Raw genomic sequence first — 22,022 nt, forward strand, 5'->3', positions numbered from 1 at the left:
GATCCGGTCGCTTCTGCGGGTCTCTCTCCCTTGCAGTCACGCCAAAGAGATTCTCCACTGCTTGAAGGAAAAGTACTTCAAAGAGCTGCAGAACCTAGAGGTAGATGGCCAAAAAGTCGAAATGCCGCAGTCCCTGAGCTGGTAAGCGAGCTGGAAGGGAAATAAGGCGCCCTGCATATTCCCGACATCGAGCCGGACGAATTGGTTGGTTTCTTTCTTTTGCCTCTGCCCTTTTTCCGTCTCTTTTCCCCCAGGTATCCAGAGGAGTTAGCCTGGCACACTAACTTGAGTAGAAAAATCTTACGCAAGTCACCGCAGCTGGAAAAGTTTCATCAGTTTCTGGTTAGCGAGACAGAATGTGTAAGTTTTAGATTGATCTTGACTCCCCCCCCCGAGTAGTGTTTTATTTAAATGCATTATGAGAAATTGAGACTGCAGCTTTTCTCTCAGAAGTTGAGTAGCTCAGAAGAATCTGGATTTTATGTTGCTGTTGACGGTGACTCTGTCATCCCATGATTCTGGCACATAACCGCAGTTACAAATTTTTCTCCTAAACTAATTGCAATTTTTTGTTGTTTGAGAATGTGAAAATGAGTCCCTGTAAAATAATTAGTTGCTGTTAGAAAACAGATGTTTGAGTCTGGTAAAAAGCGCGTGTGTTTACATACCAAGACTTACCTTCAGCGATGGGTGGTTCTTACTTGGTTGAAGCCAGTTTCTCATCTCTTGAGCAGAAACTACATCCGTAGAATGAATGAAGTTGGAGTAAATATGCAATTATCAGAAATTTCAATTGGGTGAAATACTGTGATTTTGTTTGTTAAATGCTAACAAAATTTAATCCTAAGTTTATAAGAGCGTGTCTTCAATTCTTTTGTCATTTTACTACATAGATATTTAAAAAAATTATTGCAAAAGAAATGCATTCTTTTGAAATGGAATAAAAAGGAGTTTGTTCTGGTTTTGTTTTTTCCTTTCAAGGGAAATATCAGTCGTCAGGAGGCTGTTAGTATGATCCCACCTCTGCTGCTTAACGTTAACCCTCATCATAAGGTAACTCTAGAATATACTGTGTACTAGAGTTTTTTCCTGGAAGATAGTTTGATTAAACTGCAAATTACAACAGCGGTTGATTAAACTACAAATTACAACAGCAGTATCAATGCTGATACGCGATTCTGTTTTGTGTTGGCATGTTTTATGCTTTCTGCATGTAAACCACAGCAATCAACTCATGTTCAGATCACAAACAGACTGTCAGGGGAACATCTGCTTTTTCAGCTTTATGTAATACCCTGTAAAAAACCACTTAGTTTTTAGGTAGTTACATAATCATACTTTCAAAGTGTAAATGTATTTAACTGCATCTAAGTTATATATTCATGTTTCAACCCCCTTTTAGAGTGAGATGACTGTTTTTAACTTCCTGCTATACATCACACTGTGAACAGATGTAGTTTTCCAGACCCAAACGATAATGTTTCTTTACCAGGTAGTTTTCACCCCTCTGTGCCTTTTGAAGAAGTTGCAAACTTCTCCTCTATAAATCTGTTGAGACAAAACAATTTGGGTGAGCTGAAACACGCTGTTGACGGTGCCGAATGAGTATAGATTGCTAACTTTAACTGAGGTGTCTAAGGAATGCCCGTGATACTTTCTAATGGCAGATGGGGGTATCTGGCAGCAAACTTCCTGTTCTAACCTTAGTGATGTTTTCATATGCTGCGTTTGTTTGCAGAATGAATCTGTCAGGTGGCCTTATTCCCTTAATCTGTTAAGTTAATGAGCTAGTTAGAAGCGCCTTGCTATCTCAAGCAACCACGTTGTGCACCTCTTTCTTAAATTTTTCATGACGTATCTTGAAAGTTTTTCACACTTCTGACCTATATGTTTTAGAGACTCATTCATACGTCTTTGTTTTTATATTAACATTAATTACTTAGCACACATAACTTTTCAGTTTTCTTTCTCCTACTCCTACTCCAACCCAACGTATGACACAAGGCTGATGGCTATGTTATGTGAGGCAAGGTCTTCCCACCTCTCTTAAATGAGTAATGAATTGGGTGATAGATCCAGTCCTAATGTGTCACAGGTGCATTTTGAGTTTTGTCTAGAGTTGAACAGGTAGTGAATGTGTTTGACTTAATGTAAAACACAAATTGTGAGAATAGTTTTGCACACACCTTACCTATATTGCATATACTAAGATAGCAGTATACGTTTTTCGCATTGAATGTTTAACTTCGGTGACTATATTTCAACAAGTGCTTTCTAGAAATGCCTGTAAGATTTCACAAATTTCCTCATAAATCAGACTCAGAATAGATTCTTTATACAGCAAATAGCTGCTGTAACAATGCCTTGGCTGTTGTAATTTAGGACTTTTTATGGTTCTTAGTGCCTTATTTTGTGAGCTGCTTGTTATGACCAGAATTGCAGGTTATTTTTCATGCTTAACCAGCATGTTCTGCACACCAGGTCTTACATGCTGATTCCTATCTTACACAAAGATCAGCTTGATAATTGTCAAACCTCTCTGTAGTTGTGTTCATTTTTAATCTACTTTTCGCAATTCAGTTTTCCCTAAACATCAATTTGCTGGACAATTTTAGAGCATGTTTAGGCTTGCTTATTCTTCATTATCTTTTGCATTATCTACAAGAGTAAGTAGAAACCGGTAGCATCACAGATGTTACTTTAAACAGCAGATATGATGCTCTCTTACTGAGTATGTCTCATGATGCATTAACACTGCTGCCTGGCAGCGCTTATCACATGCTCTCTGGAACTGTCAGTAAATGCTCTTTGCATTTCTCTGGGCTCTGTCTTCCGGTTTAGTCTTGTTCATGCCAGGGCTTGCATGAGGATCTGAGCAGATCTGTCCCCATCTTTTATCCTGTTGCACGATTTCAGCTAACTTTTACTGGAGCTAAAGGTCCAGAAGATAGATAGAGTCATATGGTTCTGAAAATCTGTAACTAGGCAAGAGGAAAGACTCTAAGCTTCCTTACTTACGGAAACACTGTTAGCTGTCAAATGGTTTGCTGTGAAAGTGACTCTATGAATGACTCGATCACAAGCCAAGTTTGTGATGAACCAGGAGGGAGAAGGATGCTAGAAATCAGGTGTTGGTGTCTGTGCTGTTCTGTTCTGCTGCCCGATGACAGTACTTCTTCCAGGATATAGAAACAGGCAGTTTACGCTGCCCTGATTTTTTGCATTAAAATGCAAATGTGTGAGGAGGGATAGCAGTCCATTTTTATGAAATCTACATAATCAACTGTGTTGGATAGTCTCTGATTAATTTAATGATAGTTAAAGAAAAGTACAGCTTGCTCTTGAATGTAATTTTCCCCTTATTGTCTGTGTGTACATGTAAAGTTCCAGTTAACTTCAGTCGGAATTGCTTGTGAGCTGATAAAAGGATCATATCCCCATATCTATATTCAATAGATTTCTCTTTCAAATTTTTCTCAGCTGATGTATTTGTTCCCTACAAACCAAAGTCCTTGTTATATTTTAGACCCTCAGAGAGATAGCTGCATTCCATGATGCATACAAAGAACAGAACTGTACTTTGTGTTTTTGCAAATTGGTGTTCTGAACAATCGTAATTCTGCAATTGTATGCAAAAAAAATAAATTTAAACAAGAACACACAGTAAATTTTTCAAATACTTAAAAAAATATAAGGTAGGACTTTTTTTAACTTTCTGGTGTTTGTAGATTCTAGATATGTGTGCTGCACCTGGATCTAAGACTGCACAACTCATCGAAATGTTGCATGCAGACATGAATGTTTCTTTTCCCAGTAAGTCTGGAAAAACTACCAAAAACTTTTGTGACTTTGAATTTCCTCTTTTTCTTATAGAAGATTACTTTTAATATCACAGATAAGTAACTGCATTTAACTATATATTGAATTCCCAAAGTAGTTGAGTTATATCAGATGGGAAGTACCCCACCTTTTCCTGGAAACTTTGTGGGCTTCCTTGGCTTGAAGGAGAGAGATGGATTATAAATCTTCGCATTTCAGACTACAGTAGGTGTCATTAGAGCTTAATTTTAGATGGTGGCCCATGAGCCCTTGTGTTTCAGTGGTATCGTGCAAACACTGGATTAAGCTGCTTTAGCCTTAGAATGGTCATGATACTTATCTTTTTTTTAAGCTTCAGAATCTTTACTTTCAGTTAGATGCTCGTAGAAAATACTGTCCATAAAAATTCTGAAGTTGGGGGGAGTGGATTCTTTCTGTGTTCTGCTGAAAAACTGCTGATGTACAGAGATCGTCTTTGGTGGCAGTGGAGGTTTTCTCTTTTACAAGGGTTTTACTTTGAGAGTGAAAAGTTGAAGGGCCCTTGGTCGTGTCTTATTTCCGCTGCATGCAAGCTAGAACTCTTGAGACTATATTTGACACATCAGTTAAACCTCAACATACTTTATGTTATTTTATGTTCAGCAAGGGGTCCTCTATTCATAAGTAGTCTTTTAAGTAAAAATCTCTCGTGAAAGATTTACACAACTTTGAAGATAAGGCAATAAACTATGTAAAATTATTTAGCTGTTGAATAGTAAAGCATCTTCCCACTATTTTGTGTTCCCAGAGGGTTTTGTAATTGCTAATGATGTCGACAACAAGCGCTGCTATTTGCTGGTTCATCAGGCTAAGAGATTAAACAGTCCATGCATCATGGTGGTAAACCACGATGCCTCCAGCATTCCTAATCTACAAATAGATGTTGATGGAAGAAAAGAGGTCCTCTTCTATGACAGGATTTTGTGTGACGTCCCCTGCAGGTATTTTGCATGTAATCTTCAGTACACAGATTTTACTGCGCTAAGTGCAGTGCTAGAAGTTTTGTGTTACTGAGTTACGCTTTTTGAGTTGCTTAGTGAGTTACGATTTATAGTAACTTCCAAAACAGATGAATGCCTTAATGTGTTAGGTAAGGGGATACCAAATCAAGGTGAACTTTTTTCATTCCAACTGGTACTTAAATTTGGTCAGCTGAAGGGCTTCAAATTTTGAACTTACATTCAGGATACTGAAATACAAAGATAGTGTAGAAACAAACAGTACAGCATAGGAGAACTAGTTAACGTGGGAGAGGGACTGTTAATTTTTTGCTGCTGTAAATGACTTGGATATGAAATGAGTTTTACCCACAAATAATACAAATCTGGTCAACCTCTGTTACAGTGGAGATGGAACCATGAGGAAAAACATTGATGTATGGAAGAAGTGGACAACACAAAACAGTTTGCAGCTCCATGGGTAAAAATGCTTATTACACATCTGCACTTCTTTCATTTCTCTCTCCTCCTTTTCCCATATCTTCAACATCTGCATGCATTCACATGTTAATGTATGACAAAGCAGAGACTAAGAAGAACCGCTTTTCTCTCAAATCAAGAGCTTGTGTGCTATTCAGAGAAAGTGTAGTGTTTCAGATGTGAGGTCAACCTCCAGTGGAGTGTGTGAATATAAATTTCTTGTATTCTTACGAATATCTGACATATTAATATTCATTGAATTAATTTAGACAAGGTAGCTAATAAAACAGGGAACAAATAATTTCCTTGGGATTCTTAGCATTTAGGCAGGTAAAATACTGTTGGAAAATACAGAAACTTGCAAAATTTAATAGTAATGTTTTAACGTCTTTAGAATGTTAGAGATCATACATAAATGGTTTCAGTTACCTGAGATTGATTTATGTTAACTGATGGTGAATGAGTACTTAGCCTAGTGCAGGTGTATGGTAAAAAGCAGTAATTTAAACACAGATGAAAAAGCTTGGAATGTTTTACTGTGCATTTGTAACAAGCTGGGAATGCGGTCAGTTACTGTGACTCAGCTGGCCTGTGGTAAATTGCTGCTTGATAACTCATTGTAAGTATGCAGGTGAGATATAAGCTGGTGATCCAGCTCAGTGCTGCTTTTCTCAGAAGGCCAGTGCAAGCTAAGCTGTGTTGTCCATAATATTTGTAATAGTCAGATTGCTGCTCATTTTAACTCTAGATTTTGGAGAAGAAGAGTAAGGTTTTGGGGAGCTATTTTTCTAGTGTTGAGTATTTTATAATAAGCTTGATGGGACACTAGAAAGAACAAAATACAGAATGTTATGTTAAAAGTTATCATGCAGTAGTGTTAATGTTTGACCTAATTGCTGTTTTAATAGGTGTAATTGTGTGTGTTAGCAGTGTAGACTGCACTAAGCTGCCTTAGTTTAAATCTGACTTTAATTTGTATACTGGTGACAGCTGTGGAACTCAGTACGTGCTGACTTAGTCCATGGAGAGTTATGTGTCTGCAATATAGCTTCACCTGTAAGAAATTTGTTGGCAAATCTTTCTGATTCCTGAATGATACCTGGCTAGACCAAGAGTGTTCTGTTAGATTGCAGTTAAGAATTGCAACCCGTGGTGTTGAGCAGCTGGCAGAAGGTGGGAGAATGGTATATTCTACGTGTTCATTGAATCCTATCGAAAATGAGGCCGTGATCGCATCTCTGCTGGAAAAGAGTCAAGGTGAGAATGCGTGCTTGGACGGAGTAGGGAAATCTTTTTTTCTCAGCCCAAAAAAGGATATGTGTATGATAGTACTAGTAATAAGCTTAGTCTAGGTAACGTGCTCCTAGCATGCAAAACTGCAGTAATTTTTTGGTACTGGTAGGATTTCATTGGTGTTGATATGAGCAGCCTTCTTAAATGGGCCTAAATCAGGTGCAAATATAAAACCCGCAGAAGTTCTGTTGATGATACACAAAAGACTTCTACAGATCAATGGAATTCAGTCTGTGTTACCTGGCTTCTGGTAACTGATTCCACTGGTTGGAGTCCCTGTCTGACATTCATATTTCCTTTGGAAAACACAGCGTGGGACATTACTGCTGTGCACCATAGGAGTAAAAAGCCCAGAGTGTACTTAAGCAGTTAGAAGAATGTTATTGTGTGCCAGTAGGTGGGAGTCACTGATACCTTTGGCATCCTTTGACCCACGTTTTGACATGCTTGGAATTTTAATGTCTTTAAGCTCATGGGTTTTTTTACACTTTTGACTTGCATATGAAGGCCTGCATAAGTTGCTGTTAAGTCTCCATCATCTGAAGTAAACGAGGTGGAAAAACTGAGATGAGCTGGAAAGCTCCACTGCAGCAGTTTATGATAGGAGAGCTTAGTAGCCCAAATTTCTGGTCTTGAGCTGATGGACACTGTTTTTTTTCTGAGTCAGTAACCTGAAGTTTGGTGACATCTAATTGAATTTTGCATGAAAAGTTCCACAGAGTTTAAGTTAAGCCTTGTACAGAGCAGAAGCAGCTGTATTACTCCTGGAGCGGAGCTGGTTCTGGAAGTAGAATAGCCTGTTTTGTGTAATGTTTTCTTTGTGCCAGTCAGTATTCTGGCCCCAATTTATGCATGAAATTTTATTGTCTCCCAAACAGCAGTTTAGCTAAAATGCCTGTAGATAATTAGGAATTGACTATTTAATTTCCACTCAAAGGACATTTTTATTTAGAGGTAGTTTTTTTGGCAGACTAAGTGAAAAAACAACATAGACTTGTTTCCAGTAAATTATGGTATGCTTGATTTATTGAAGGCTGTAGCGCGCCAGAATTAAGTTTAACAATGACAAGATTGGAAGGCAGTAAGGACTAGTTTGGATAGGAGCATGAAGCAGTATGGATGTTGATGGAGGCCAACAATTGCAGTATTTGGGGCAAATGCAGTACTTGGAACTAAGGATCTTGACTGCAGTATTTGGCTATGGCATTTGGATCTTGTGCCCAGTGGGTGTATTTTGAGGCTTACTTGGAGGCTATGTGTCCCAGCCAGCAGTGGTTATCCTTGGGGCTTGGACGTAGGTATAGCTAAAGAAGGGCGAGGTAGTGGGGTGGTCTGCAAGGGGCATTGGACCTTAAGGATTTGCTCAGGTCAGTCTAGAAGGTTTGTTGGTTCTTCGATCTTAAGTTAGATCCTAGCACTGTGTTATACTGCTACCTGTGGAGCAGATCAGAGATTGCTTTCTCCTTGGGGCTGAAGGAATAAGGAAGAGGCACTTTTGTACCATGTTTCTCTGCTGGGAATTGTAGTACTTCTGACAGACCATTTTAGTCTTGAGGCATCGGTTGAAGTCATGCTGTAGGTAGGCAGGAATATTCAAAGGACGGACGCAAACATCAAGTTTAATCAGATTTGAAATGTCATTTTGTAATTTGTCTATGGATTCACGTATCACTTTTTCATTTATTTAAAAGACTTGCTTAAACTGTCACTGTAAGAGTAAATGGTTAGTCATGTAGAACAGGTCGATAAATTGTGTGCAACGTGAGGAAAAGCCTACCTAATTGTTAAATAACTAAGTATTCAGAATCGCAAAAAAGAAATTTTAAGGTGGTTATTCTCTAGAGGGATCACCTATTTAAACAGTAAGTTTTTATATCATTCCTTCTGGACTTGGGGCAGTTTGAAGTTTTTATTCAGTAGATTAAATTATACTCTGTTACTGTTTCTTGTAGTAATCTGACATATTTTAGGCAAATAGCCTTTTGTCCTGTTAGGTTGATAGTATTTACCTTCCTGTTAAACAGTTTGGAATTTTCCTTTCCATTTAAAAAATAATAAATTCTTTTTCCTCTCACACTGGAATATATTAAGATTGTAAGTCCATAAAATCAGAATATATCAAGCATTTTAAAAGGCTTAGTCATTCCAAATGAGTACTTCTCTGAGAAATACTTAATCAGTGTAGTAAATCCAAATACTAAGTAAGTGAGAATAAAAACTTCTATGACTGCATTGCCTGGAATGCAATGCAGTTTAACAATACAGGTTGTAGAGTATTACTGTATGCAGCTGCTACAAAAAGTATCTAACCATTATATTTTGGTTAATTTATAGGTTTCAAATTTCTGTAGTTATTATGAACAGTTCTTACCATCCTTCTTATAATTTACACAGTAGTAATTGTATAACATTTTGTTCCTTGAAAGGTTTAAAAAGCAATGGTCTTTAAATAAGCTTGAAGGAAAACTATTTTTTTAAAAGTGAATTAGGAGCACAACTCTCAAATTCTGTTTTCAAGAATATTTATATTCTTGGGGTTTCAGGTGCCTTAGAACTTGCTGATGTCTCTTCTGAGTTGCCAGGTTTGAAGAGGATGCCAGGAATTACAAAATGGAAGGTACTTACCTGATATTTCTGTGACGTTCTTGGTCTATCGTAGAGTGTTAAATTAAGGAAATTTTGAAGTGTAAAATTTCAAAACATTAGATTGAGCTGAAGTAACAGTAGTGATTTGCTGTTTAGAGTTGTAGACAATATAGCGTTGTAGGGAAGAGGGCTAAAAATCTTTCTGATAGTAAGTTCTTGCCTCTGCTCTCCTCTTTTTCCTTTAGCTTTCTTTGCTCTATCTCCTATACTTTCTTAGTATAATTCCCTTTTCTATTGAATGCAGCATGTGGCCTGTAGATGGCAGCATAATTTCAGCCACTTTTTAAGTCATCCCTCCTCCGTCTTTACGGTCTGTAAGTGTTAGATTCTACGGTTCTTTAGCTGGTCCATTTGAATCATTTGGAAGTAAAAGCTGTTAAACCCTTTCTGGAAATAAGCTATAAGAACTGCAGTTATGTGAGTAATCCTAGAATATTAATAGAATCCTGTATTTTGTTCCAGACCTTACATGATTTCAATTCTGGAAACAGACTGGTAGGGAGGGACAAAAAACCCCGAAGCTTCTTCAGCTTCCTGTTAGGAGTATAATCAAGAAGAGTAGAAGGCCATCCTGGTAGTAGGGAAAGAAGCTCTGATTAAATTTTAATTATGAGCGTGTGCCTTTGCAACACCATTGATTGTTCTGTCTTCTCTCACCGTCTCACTAGTCTCTTGCAATGGTACAGTCTGCAGGTTTGTGCCTGTGTGTAGGCTAATGAACAGCATGCACAGAATAAAGATTTACTTATGTTCTGTAATTGGAAATCCAGCTTAGAAACTGGCTGATTTCTTTCTTCTTACAGTTCCAAAAGTTTAAATTGTATGCTTGTACCTGAAGGATAAATGTAAAATGCATGATTGTGGCTTTATAATCTTAATTTTACTTTTTTTTGTACTGTATAAGGCTATAAAATGTATACATAAAGATCACTAAGAGTATTTACAACATTGTACATATTCCCTGTAACACTTATTTCTGTGTTTGCGGTTGAAATATAAATCTCCCTAATGGGTATTTTAAAAAGTAGGCTAAGAAAATCTGTTGAAAGTTTGCACAAGATTTTCTTCAGCCCTTATTTGCTACTACTGTATTTTTTCAAGCTTCGTTGACTAGCTCGTCATTGAATGCATTTGCTTGCTTTGGTGCTGTTTTTACTTGGTGTGGTCTTTTGTTTCCTGGTGAAACATCTGTTTAATGGGAGCTCTGTGACTTAGTGATTACATTGAATATTCCTGAGCATCAGTTGACTGTAAATCTCTGGAAACAGCAAAATAAAAATAAGGTTTTGTTCAAGGGACACTTAGGTGCTTGGAAGTAGCATTCAGTACTCTTTCCTTAAACCAGATGATGAGGGAACTCAAATGAGTTATTTCAGAATCTAGAAGGAAGAGACCTTTTTAACTTCAGATGTGTTAATATACTTCTACAACGCTTTTAGTCTTCATTCTACCCCAAGAGGCTAGCAAAATGTGCAATAGAGAGGACTTCAGCATGTTCTTTGATGTGTCATTCCAGCAGTTACATTGTGTGGTTAGACTGGTAAACTAAAACTGAACAGAGCAGGGCTGTTAGGCAGTTATTCAGTACATCCAAAATAGTTCTAGACTTGTTTGTCCTTCCAGTTATTTATCAGTCCCGTTGTTTGTTTCTCTCAAGCTGAACTCATGACTTCCAAACAAGAGCAGTTCAGAATTGCAGTCTATCTTGTCTCCATTGAGCAATATGACATGTAGCAGATTTGGACTTGAAATACTAATTCTGGAAGTACAGTCATTTCTATTTCAGGAACACGCAAAGGCACAATAATTTAGGCGTGATCTGATCGGTGGCTGAAAAATGCCAGACTTAATGACGCTGAAATCTGTGTTCTAACGTTCTTAGTGAAATTGTAATTTATATAAATCTTACATTTCAGCTTCCAGTAGAACACTTAATTAAACCTTCAAGACAATCACAGTGAGATGTATGAAAACACTTCATCGTACTTGCCAGTCCTGAAGTCACCATCGCTGTGACTTCTCTATTTTGTTGCCTTAACAACAAAAACGGGCCTTCATTTCAGTCATTAATTTTACGCATTTGCCCCACACATTGCTGGATGTGACCTTTCTTACAGCCCTAGCTTCCAGTACAGAACCAGGCATCTACAGTTCTGAGGTCAAATTTTCCCTGTTTTTTTTTTTCCCCACTTAGATATTCTTGCTTAAAGAGCATTCAAAATGCCTTGCTACAAGAGTTGTGTCTCTAACTTTCTGCTTGTATCTTAAGCGTCCTTCAAAAGCTTTGACCCTTAGATGGAATGAGGTGATGTTATGTCCACAGAGTATCTTAGAGGGGATTTATAAACGTGTTCCGAGTCCTGGATAAAGATACAGACACTAGAAAATCATGGGGATATGGTTCTTCGGTAACTTTCCTTGAAAACATCTCTATCTGTGATCTATGTAGGGACATGTCATGGGGCTGTATGCTTACCAAGCTGTTGTGTTGCTGTCTTGCATCTTTCTTACAAAATGAAATTGGGATTCCTCGTTCCTAATCTCTACTAGACTGCAGCAGCCCTCTTCCTTTGTATACTGCTTGGAAGCTGCTTATAGCAGAATGTCTTACAGCCAGTCTCATGGAGAAAAGAAATAATGTATCCTAAATCTGATGGCTTACTGATTTTCTTGTATATTCCACCTCTGTCCTTCCTTTGGATTTTGGTGTTCTATATGTTCTGGAAGGTTAACGGAGATCACTGCAGTTGATTCTGCACCAGTCTTTACTTGACTGCACACTTCTTGAAGCATAAAAAGTGGAGCAAAGAGGTACAGCTGCAAGAATCTCTTGCTCTTAAGTGCACACATAAAATGCACATGGGAACAATACATTTTAAAGAACTTAATTTACTATACCAGGAAGGAACTTCTCTTTTTGGCATCTTAATCCTGGTTTGAAAGTATTTTAATTAAAACTTGAAAAATGGTGACGCATATTCTTCACAGTATTTATATTTACTCCTTTGAAGGTAATGCTGAAAGATGGACAGTGGTTTGAAGAGTGGAAGGATGTGCCTTCAAACAGACAAACGCAAATACGTCCCACTATGTTTCCAGTAAAAGATGAAGAGAAGCTAAAGGCAATGAATCTAGAGCGTTGGTAAGTTTTCCCAGAGTAGATTTTATGAGGTTTTGATGGTTACCTTGTATGATGGTGGGCAAATTGTTGTGAAGCCAACAATGTGCACTCGCAGCCGAGAAGGCCAATCGCATCCTAGGCTGCATCCAAAGAAGCGTGGCCAGCAGGTCGAGAGAGGTGATTCTGCCCCTCTACTCTGCTCTGGGGAGACCCCACCTGGAGTACTGTGTCCAGCTCTGGAGCCTTCAGCATACAAAAAACACGGACCTGTTGGAGCGGGTCCGGAAGAGGGCCACGAAAATGATCAGGGGGATGGAACACCTCTCCTGTGAAGGAAGGCTGAGAGAGTTGGGGTTGTTCAGCGTGGAGAAGAGAAGGCTTCGGGGAGCCCTTATTGCAGCCTATCAGTACTTGAAGGGGGCTTATAAAAAAGATGGCGGCAAACTTTTCAGCAGGGCCTGTTGTGACAGGACAAGGGGGAATGGCTTTAAACTACAGGGGGGTAGATTTAGACTAGCTAGAAGGAAGAAATTTTTTACGCTGAGGGTGGTGAAGCACTGGCACAGGTTGCCCAGAGAGGTGGTGTATGCCCCATCCCTGGAAACCTTCAAGGTCAGGTTGGACGGGGCTCTGAGCAACCTGATCTAGTTGAAGATGTCCCTGCCCACGGCAGGGGGGTTGGACTAGATGACCTTTAAAGGTCCCTTCCAACCCAAACTATTCTATGAAATTATAATTAGGAGGTCAGATTAGGAACGTGTTGCAGTATAGACCTATGCTTGTATAGGTCTGAGTATATTTTGATTGCTTTGTATGTAATGGCAGTACACAATATTTAAATTCCAGTGAACTGAAAGAAATTATTGAAAATTGCTTACAAGGAATAAGTACTCATCCAAACAGCTCAAATTCTTTGCATCCAATAGAGATACATAGCCAAAATTACTTAAAAAGTATGTAAAACTTTAACATTTTAACAGTGTGAATTATTTTCTATGAAAGACTTTCCATAACTATTCTAAAAATAGTGTTTAGAAATGAGTCATTAAAGCTCAGATGTGGTGAAATGAATGCGTTGCACTGATGCAAGTTATTTTGCCAGAATGCTCTATTTTAGATCCTGTTTCTAGCTTGATAAATTAAATCTGTGCTAACCTACTAGGAACACTTAGTTTACCGTGAAAGTAAATATAAATGTGACACTTCTAGTGCTTTGTGAGAGCCTGAATGCTGATGATGAATACACTGCAACATTTTTTTTTTCCCCCCCCTAGTCTTAGGATATTGCCACATCACCAGAACACAGGAGGTTTCTTTGTGGCTGTGTTAATAAAAAAATCTCCAATGCCATGGAATAAACGCCAGCCTAAGGTAACTTCTTTTAGAAGAGCTAAAATGTTAAATTTTAATAACATTTCTGGAATTTTTTTGAAAGCTTACATAATAGAAAACATACTAAAACTGTTTTGTATCTGCCCTTCAGTTATAGTTCAGTGTGTCAATTAAAAATAAATTCCTAAATCCCTTAAGAACGTTAAAAAAAATCTTTCAAAATAGAAAAAAAAAGGGGGGGATTTTGAAATTATAGTAAAATAGCGAGATAGAACTTGAACCTAAAATTAAGGCTTTGAAAGAATTACAGAAGCAGATTAGATTGAGTAGCTAAAGCTGTCACTTACTTCAGCTGTGTGTGGTCCCTCTGCTGAAGGCTTTTTTCCGCTGTGTTGTAAGCTAATTCTGATTTCAGTTTATCTTACCCTGTGGCTGGTTGCTCAGGAGTGATTCACTAGCAGATTAGTCTAGCAGATCAGCGGCAGGGGGAATGGATGTAAAACTGTTAGGAGCAACAGCAGCTTCAGCCATCTGACTTTAATCCATTTGTTGTCAATTGTCTTTAAAATCCTGTCAACAGGATTTTAAGTTGACGTGATTTATTTGATCTCTTAGATTGTTCATATCTTTGAGAGAAACTTCTTATGTGAATCCCTTTTAGCTGTTTCTATTTATTTGATTTGCTTCATTAGAACACCTTATGAGTAGAACATATGTGGCAATAAGGAAAAAGCATTTATTCAGAAGCAAGTGTCATCCAAATAGTTCATGCTGTTCTAAGTTTAATGTTGTAGCACTCTTACAGAAAGTGTGCAGCAGCAGGATGTGTGTGTCACTTTGAGCGCTAGGAGGAAAGTAGCAGATCCTGACTTAAAATACTCTTCTCTGTGAGTGCTTGAACGTGATTTTGTAAATGGTACAAAAATAGCTTTCTTGGACAGTCGGTAAGAAATTGTCCAGAGCAGTAACAGAGGTAAATGCAACTTATAATGGTATCTTGACTTAGCGGACTGTCATGGCTTAACCTCAGCCAGCAACTGAACACCACACAGCTGCTCGCTCACTCCCCCCCCAGCCCCGGCCCCCCGGTGGAGAGATCCATTTAACTCTCTAAATGGATTTGTTTAAGCACTTACATACAAATTGATAAGAATTAAGTACATGCAAAGAGAGAACATAGGTACCTTTTGTTACAAGTTAGATACTACTTTTGCTTTGTTGAAAATACTATAATTTGAAATAGGTTCATCAGAAATTACCACAAAGAACAGGAGATACTGAAGTGACAGCAGCTAATTCAGATAATAATTCTGAATGTATTACTGAAGAACCCACACTTGCTGAAAATGAAGAGTCTAAGACAATGCAAGAATTGCAGAATTCAGACACTGAGCAAAGCAAAAAGGAAGGAGTATGTGGGTAAGAGACCATGTCTAAGTATTTGTCCTGTGACAGTTGAGTATTCTATAGTTCTTTTGGTATTGGATTCATTTAGAAGTCGATCAAGAAGAATTAATGGATTTGCTCAGTTGTCCTACATTTCCACGTTTTCTGTCTTGTATTTGTTGTGGTTTAACCTCAGTTGACAACTGAGCACCACGCAGCCGCTTGCTCACTCCCCCCCTCCCCCTGGTGGGATGGGGGAGAAAGTCAGGAGAATAAAAGTGAGAAAACTCGTGGGTTGAGATAAGAACAGTTTAATAATTGAAATAGAATGAAATAATAATAAGAAGATGAGTATACAAAACAAGTGATGCACAATGCAGTTGCTCACCACCCGCTGACCGATGCCCAGCCAGTCCCCGAGCAGCGGCCCCCCTGGCCAGCTTCCCCCAGTTTATGTACTGAGCATGACGTCACATGGTATGGAATGTCCCTGTGGCCAGTTGGGGTCAGCTGTCCTGGCTGTGCCCCCTCCCAGCTTCCTGTGCACCTCCAGCCTTCTCAGTCGGTAGAGCGTGGGAAGCTGAAAAGTCCTTGACTAGTGTAAGCACTGCTTAGCAACAACTAAAACATCGGTGTGTTACCAACATTATTCTCATCCTAAATCCAAAACCCAGCACTGTACCAGCTACTAGGAAGGAAATTAACTCTATCCCTGCTGAAACCAGGACAGTATTTCAGCAAGTTAGGAAAATAACCCCTTATTAGCATTTGCAACGTCTGTTAGTCCTTTCTTCTCTGTTAAGGAAAAAACTATTTTCAGAAGTTAGCCTTTGGAAGATCTTTAGTGTCTTCACAATTACTCCCTCAGAAATCTCAGTTTACTTGTTTTTGTGATTTCTGTTTTCAAGCACTGCTTTCAGTTCCTCATTTTAAGAAGTTAAATTGTGGGTAGTGTTGTCTTAGTGAAGCACAGGAAAATGTCAGTATTCTGTTTGGCATACTATCCTTACTATAAAGCAAGTATTGACTAAATGAACTGAATATACTGATTTTAAACCAAGTACTTCTACTAAAATTGACAATGCAATGGTATTTTCTTTTTAGACCACCACCGTCCAAAAAAATGAAGTTGTTTGGTTTTAAAGAAGACCCTTTTGTGTTTCTCCCTGAAGATGATCCATTGTTCCTTCCTATCCAGTAAGAAAAAAATGTTTCTGTTTTGGCAGTAAGATCTCTAGTAGTTTAGGAATATTAGTAGTTCAGTTCATCACAAAAGATGGATCTAGTTGGTCATACATAAAACTTTTTCCCTAACTTTGCACCAGGTGCCCCTCTCCTCAACACTCAAACTCTTCTCAAATGAAAATAGCCAACTATAGTTTGCACTGGAAATTTTTGAGTGTATCTTAGTGTCTATGACAGCTTGTCTTCTCTGATGTCATGCATCTTAGAAAGTCCAATCTTTGTGTTCTGGAGCCAAAGTGTTAAGTGTTTGCAGAGATAGCTCGAGGAAATGGGCTAACCCATGCATTTTGAGCATGTAATTTCATTGTTCAGTTAATCAAAACAAGTATTATGGCCACAGGAAGTTTTATGCATTGGACCCATCATTTCCCAAGATGAATTTACTAACTCGAACTCAAGAAGGAAAGAAGAGACAGCTGTACATGGTTTCTAAGGAGCTAAGGAATGTGCTTCTGAACAACAGTGAGAAGATGAAGGTATGGTTCATCTCTTCAGGTTTTCACAACGGAGATCATAAGCATCAGTGGATGTTTCCTTGAACTTTATTGCCAAGCTTATTGTTTATTTAGAGGATTGGCCCTCTGATAGGCCTTTTTTTTTTTAGTCTGAATGAATGTTTTCCTCTCTATCCCTCTTCTGTTAAAGAGATGAAGAGTTGTCTCAGAGAGGTAGATAAGTCTCCAAGATTAAAATCGGTATGGTTTTTGGCAGATGGAAGGGAACTTAAAAGTAGAGGAAGGGAATACCAAACTGTTGTGTCTGTACGAGCATTGTTATGTGGTCCTCAGGTACCTTCACAAGTTTACATTGACACTGTTGTATTTATGAGCCCCTCAACTATAAAAGTATTAAGAGCTTTGAAAGCCTACCAAAAATAACGGATAACTGCAGCTGAATTATTAGCTGCCTGTGTTACATGGGGACATTGTTTCAAAGTCATTTCAACAACTGAATGTTTTGAAAAGTTGTTAAGCTCAATGATAATGGGATAAGAAGTAGTTTCTGTGTATTAGAACGAAAAATGATAATTTGTTTTATATGACTCCCCATGGAAAATGCCTTGCAAATTCTAAAGATTTGTCTTAAAAATTGTTGAATAGTTTAAGTTAGAATGAGGTCATCTAGTCCAGCTTCCTTCCTGCCCCAAGCAGGGCTAACTTCAAAGCTAGATCAGCTATGGTTCAAGGCCTCATCCAGTCAAATAATGAAAATTTCCAAGGATATCCATTACATCTTTGCAACAAATCTTGCAATAAATAATTATCCTTTTATCCCACATGCAGGAAATGGCTACATAATTGACAAAATTCTAAGAAACTGGTGCATTGTATTAGGTAGTGAGACTTTGAGTACCACAAAGGATATACTGTCCTAATATAAGTACTTGTGCATTTTTTAAATCCCGTCCTTGATTGACTTTCCCAGAATCACCCAGAAAATTCTTACTCAAACTAAAATTAAAATTAGATCTTAATAGTCCATTGCCCTCATTTTAAGACTAACACTTCCTCACAGTGTTCAGTTTTCAACATGGAAAGGAGTAAAAGGCATTTATGTTGAGAGAGAACTATGTTTTGGTAGTGGGAATTCCTTTTTCCCTTAAATGGATTTTCACATGAATTTAATTCAGTGTCCAGTGTAAATGAACAAACGTTATGACAGAATTATCCTTTCTTCCTCCTTTTAGTCAAACAGTTGAGGAAAAACAAAGTTCAGAGTGGTAATTTAGAATTTATACTCCTTAATGATGCTTATTGGCTTTGCTGTTTGCAGGTTATTAACACAGGGATAAAAGTCTGGTCTCGCAACAGTGATGGTGAACAGTTTGGATGTGCGTTCAGATTAGCACAAGAGGTAATTGCATAGCATTGTATTTTCAAAGGAGAAAGTATCTCCTACTATAGATACTAGGTTTCCTCTAGAGCTTATAGCACAGCTGGCATTAATGTCAGATTAATGACAATTTGCATTTTCGGTATGGTTTAAAATGTGAAAATCGTTTTTTGGTATTAGCTAAAGGACATACTGTTTTTAACATTTTTCCTTCAGAATGTAGAGATTGCATTTTAAAATAATTTTATTTATTTATTTATTGAACAGGGAATTTATACTCTGTACCCATTCCTTCATGCAAGGATTATAAGTGTCTGCATAGAAGATGTTAAAATTCTGCTAACCCAGGAAAATCCATTCTTAAGTAAATTCAGCAGTGAAACACAGAAGAAAGTCAAAGACATGGGTAAGCCTTCTAATTTGTGCTATGACAAAATGATTATTATACAGTACATGGAAGACTATGAAAATCCTGTCACATAAACTGTGTTTGCTAAAAATTTTGACTAAATTCATCTTAAATATATTTGTTAATTAGGTAAGTAAGCATTACTGAAACCCAGTGCGCTACTAGAAACTGTAGTGCTTTCTGATCAGAGCCTTTCAGGTTTATGATCTCCAGAGAACAGAAGAGTTGCCAAACTTGTGACTTCTGTGAAGCAATGCTGTGAGGCAGCATTTAAAATGTATCATGAACAAAGATTTTATATATGCTACTGATTTTTATGCCTGTTAGTGCTCCAGCTGAAACTGTTTGTTTGTCATCTGCAGTTGTTTGTCATGATTTTATGTATCAAATATAGTTATTCAGATTTGATTTTCTTAAATATGGGTGGCAATGTCTACTCATATTAAATTTTTACTTCCTATACGCTGGATGCTTGAAGAAATGAAGACTCGTTTTCAGTCTTTTGTTTATGTTGTTTTATTTCCAAGTCATTGCTGATCCTTGTACTTCAGTGTTTGATGAGACAAAATGGGAAGAACAATTTTTCTAAAGTTTGGGCTGGCATACTCTTATGTCCATTTTACTTAAGTGAAAGTTCCTTGCTAGATTCACTGAGCAAATTATTCCACTGTGTGGTTTTGTATTTTAATTTGTTTGTTTGGGGTTTGGGAGGGGGCAGGGTTGGCAGTTGCTTTTGGAACTATATAAATACTTTGGTCTGAAAAAAAAAGAGGAATAAAAACTGGTATTGTTCATAGTTTACTGTACTGATGTAGATAACTGCTAACCAGCTCGTGCTGTGTGGCTGTCTAAAAACTTGTTTTCTTGAACGTTTTCAAATGATAATCATTTTAACAGTGTACCAAGTAACACATCTGTTTTGTTTTTGTTCCCCCCACCTCCCTTCTATGTAGCGATGGGAAGTATAGTTCTGAAGTACGACCCAGACCCTGAGTAAGTAGATGTGTTACTTTCCATTTACGCAGTTTTAAAACTTGGACAAGAATTTATTTTCACTCAGCAAAAACAGAAGGGGAGGCACAGAGACGCAGTGAGGTCAACAGTAAAGCCAGACAGCATACAAAGAATGTAACGGGGAAAGAAGCTATCTTGCCTGTGTATTCTTAAAACAATTGTAGCACTTAGCTGTATAAAGGAGAGCTAGTAGTTCTGCCAGAGGTCTGCAGTATCACTGCATGTTTGTTTGTTTGCTTGTTTCCCTGTGAAGTCCAGCATTTGGAACAGAAAAAGCCAAACTTTTTCATTGTTCATTTTTGTCAACAAAGCAGTATCAGAAGCTCTTGAGAACTTTTTAAATGTAAACTTTCATCTTGCTGTTGCTTATATTAGTTTTGAAACCAGAGCCAGAAAATTATTTTGCCTGTTGCAGAAATTTAATAGCATTGAGCTTTATTTTTTTTTGCTTGCATGCTTGTAGACAAGCAGGTACTTGTTTAGATATTGAAGTTAAGACCAATGTACTTCCGTCTTGTACGAACAGTTATAAAATGCATTCACTGTTAAAGATCGTGCACTTATTTATCAGGGTATGTCTATAAAATTGTTTTGAAGATTAGCTTTCTCAAAATTGACCCAACTAACTGCTTGTTTCTAGAAAACCTGATGATCTTCAGTGTCCTATAGTGCTGTGTGGTTGGCAAGGAAAGACATCACTCCGTGCTTTTGTGCCCAAGAACGAGAGACTTCATTACCTGAGGATGATGGGAGTTGAAGTGTTTAAAGCAAAGAGGAAAGAGGAGGAATCGGAAAGTAAAACAGAGGAAGAAGTTCAACATAGGCTGGCACAAACAGAGGAAGGAATGGATGTGGAAGATAAAGAACATGATTTAGTCACAAAAATGGAAGCAGAAATAGGTGAAGAATCTTCCCACAGTCCTGTGGAAAGCAGTGCTATGGAAGTAGAAAATAAAATTGAGGATTTAGATCAGTCTAGTAAAAATGCCAACAGTCATGTAAGCCAGGAAAGCAAAGACGCGGATACGAGTAATGTGAAAGATTAAGTTTCTTTCTCTATTATTTGGCAGCTTCCGTGAGGCTCACATCCAGACTTTTGCTTTTAGCATGGAAGTATATTTTAAAATTTCGGTTGGAATGGGATGTTCCTCTTTTAAAGTTTTGCCTATTTTATTTTTTAAATGAAACTATAAAGAGATTTCTCTTCAAGTGTGTTGTCTTTTTACCATTTTAAGCTCCATATTACTGGTGGCTTTGTGTGTCTGTTGCTGGCAATGGACCATGCACCAGTAAAATCTAAAGCCCCTATTTGAAAAGGAATAGTGATATGTACAAATGAACTGCCTGTGTAACTGGTCAAGAATTCCTTCAGAAGAAAAAACTGGGGTTTCATTCAAAGCACACAAATTCTAGAAAAATGTTTTTTCTCTTAAGATTGCTTACCCCACCTGCCACCCAATCTGATTACTTCTTACACAGGTTATTTAATGGATAAGGGAATCAGTGTGAGTATGCATACAAATGCAAGTATAGGATATCTAACTAACAACCTGGTTAACACTTACTCAAAATAAAACCATGCATAGCATCCTGGGGAAAAAAAATGCAGAATGCATTTTGCTAGAGACTGATGTCTGAGATTCTTCTTCAGAGTGGTGAATTGCTTGACAGGCACAGCTAATAAGTGTCCTTAGCTAGATCTTCAGGTATGCTGAGCATGCCTCAAACTCATATCTTGAAATGTGCCTGTTTAAGAGTCTGTGACTGTCCCTCATATCTACTGCGGTCATCTGTTTCTCTGTCATTTCTTCAAGTGGGAGTCATCTCTAATTTTTGCAAGATACTTGTTTATAGCTGAAATAATAGTAAAAAAAAAAGTGCAGTGGTATATATATTGTTGTATATTAGATGTTTAAAAGAGATTATTTAGGTCCAAAAGGGTAATTTACTTAATCTGACTTAAAAAAAAAAAAAATTAGCTGGCTACCTCAGAAACTTAAAATATAAATTCCATCCTTTGTGGCTTAGGTTCGGCGATACTCTTTGTACTTGGGTCAAGTTGACCTGAAAGGAAAGTGACGAGTGGTACAAGGTATTGTCCTCCACTAGGACCATGGTGATGCAAACACCTGTGTTGCTTGTCAAACTAAATTTTACCATGTGTATTTTTACATGATGAAGTCCTAATGTGGCTTGGAACCGTTTGCTGTACTTTGGTACAACAGACTTTCTGATGCCTGCCCTTGAACTACTTCAACAAAGGGAGTATTCTTGAGGGAGAGATGTAAAAGTGAAATAATGCCATGTCCTCTGATAAGATATTAGTCTCATGCAGTGAAGAACCATTGACGGGACTCATTTTCCCCTTGAGAGTCCGTAAAATAGGTTAATAAAAACTCAGTTCTTGCCCTTGTATTTTGCTAAGGTTTGAGTTTGTTCTTTGAATCGGGAGCTGCAGTTGGACAGG

At 37.8% G+C, this 22,022-nt stretch overlaps 1 protein-coding gene across 1 annotated transcript in view; it reads left to right on the forward strand.

The window, feature by feature from the left end:
• NSUN2 (NOP2/Sun RNA methyltransferase family, member 2) overlaps positions 1-20,762 on the forward strand; it is a 22,720-nt gene extending 1,958 nt beyond the window's left edge. Inside the window, exons 2-18 of the mRNA XM_009321921.1 lie at positions 37-141; positions 255-360; positions 982-1,053; positions 3,729-3,813; positions 4,607-4,799; positions 5,203-5,277; positions 6,403-6,533; positions 9,113-9,186; positions 12,227-12,357; positions 13,611-13,707; positions 14,912-15,087; positions 16,159-16,251; positions 16,640-16,775; positions 18,073-18,153; positions 18,400-18,538; positions 19,495-19,534; positions 20,196-20,762. Of these exons, the coding sequence (XP_009320196.1) occupies positions 37-141; positions 255-360; positions 982-1,053; positions 3,729-3,813; positions 4,607-4,799; positions 5,203-5,277; positions 6,403-6,533; positions 9,113-9,186; positions 12,227-12,357; positions 13,611-13,707; positions 14,912-15,087; positions 16,159-16,251; positions 16,640-16,775; positions 18,073-18,153; positions 18,400-18,538; positions 19,495-19,534; positions 20,196-20,601 (2,140 nt within the window). The 3' untranslated portion in view covers positions 20,602-20,762. The remainder of the gene's footprint in view (positions 1-36; positions 142-254; positions 361-981; positions 1,054-3,728; positions 3,814-4,606; positions 4,800-5,202; positions 5,278-6,402; positions 6,534-9,112; positions 9,187-12,226; positions 12,358-13,610; positions 13,708-14,911; positions 15,088-16,158; positions 16,252-16,639; positions 16,776-18,072; positions 18,154-18,399; positions 18,539-19,494; positions 19,535-20,195) is intronic.
• The last annotated feature ends 1,260 nt before the right edge of the window (positions 20,763-22,022 follow it).

This window comes from Pygoscelis adeliae, unplaced genomic scaffold (assembly GCF_000699105.1).
Source record: "Pygoscelis adeliae isolate BGI_AS28 unplaced genomic scaffold, ASM69910v1 Scaffold144, whole genome shotgun sequence".
Lineage (NCBI taxonomy): Eukaryota > Metazoa > Chordata > Aves > Sphenisciformes > Spheniscidae > Pygoscelis > Pygoscelis adeliae.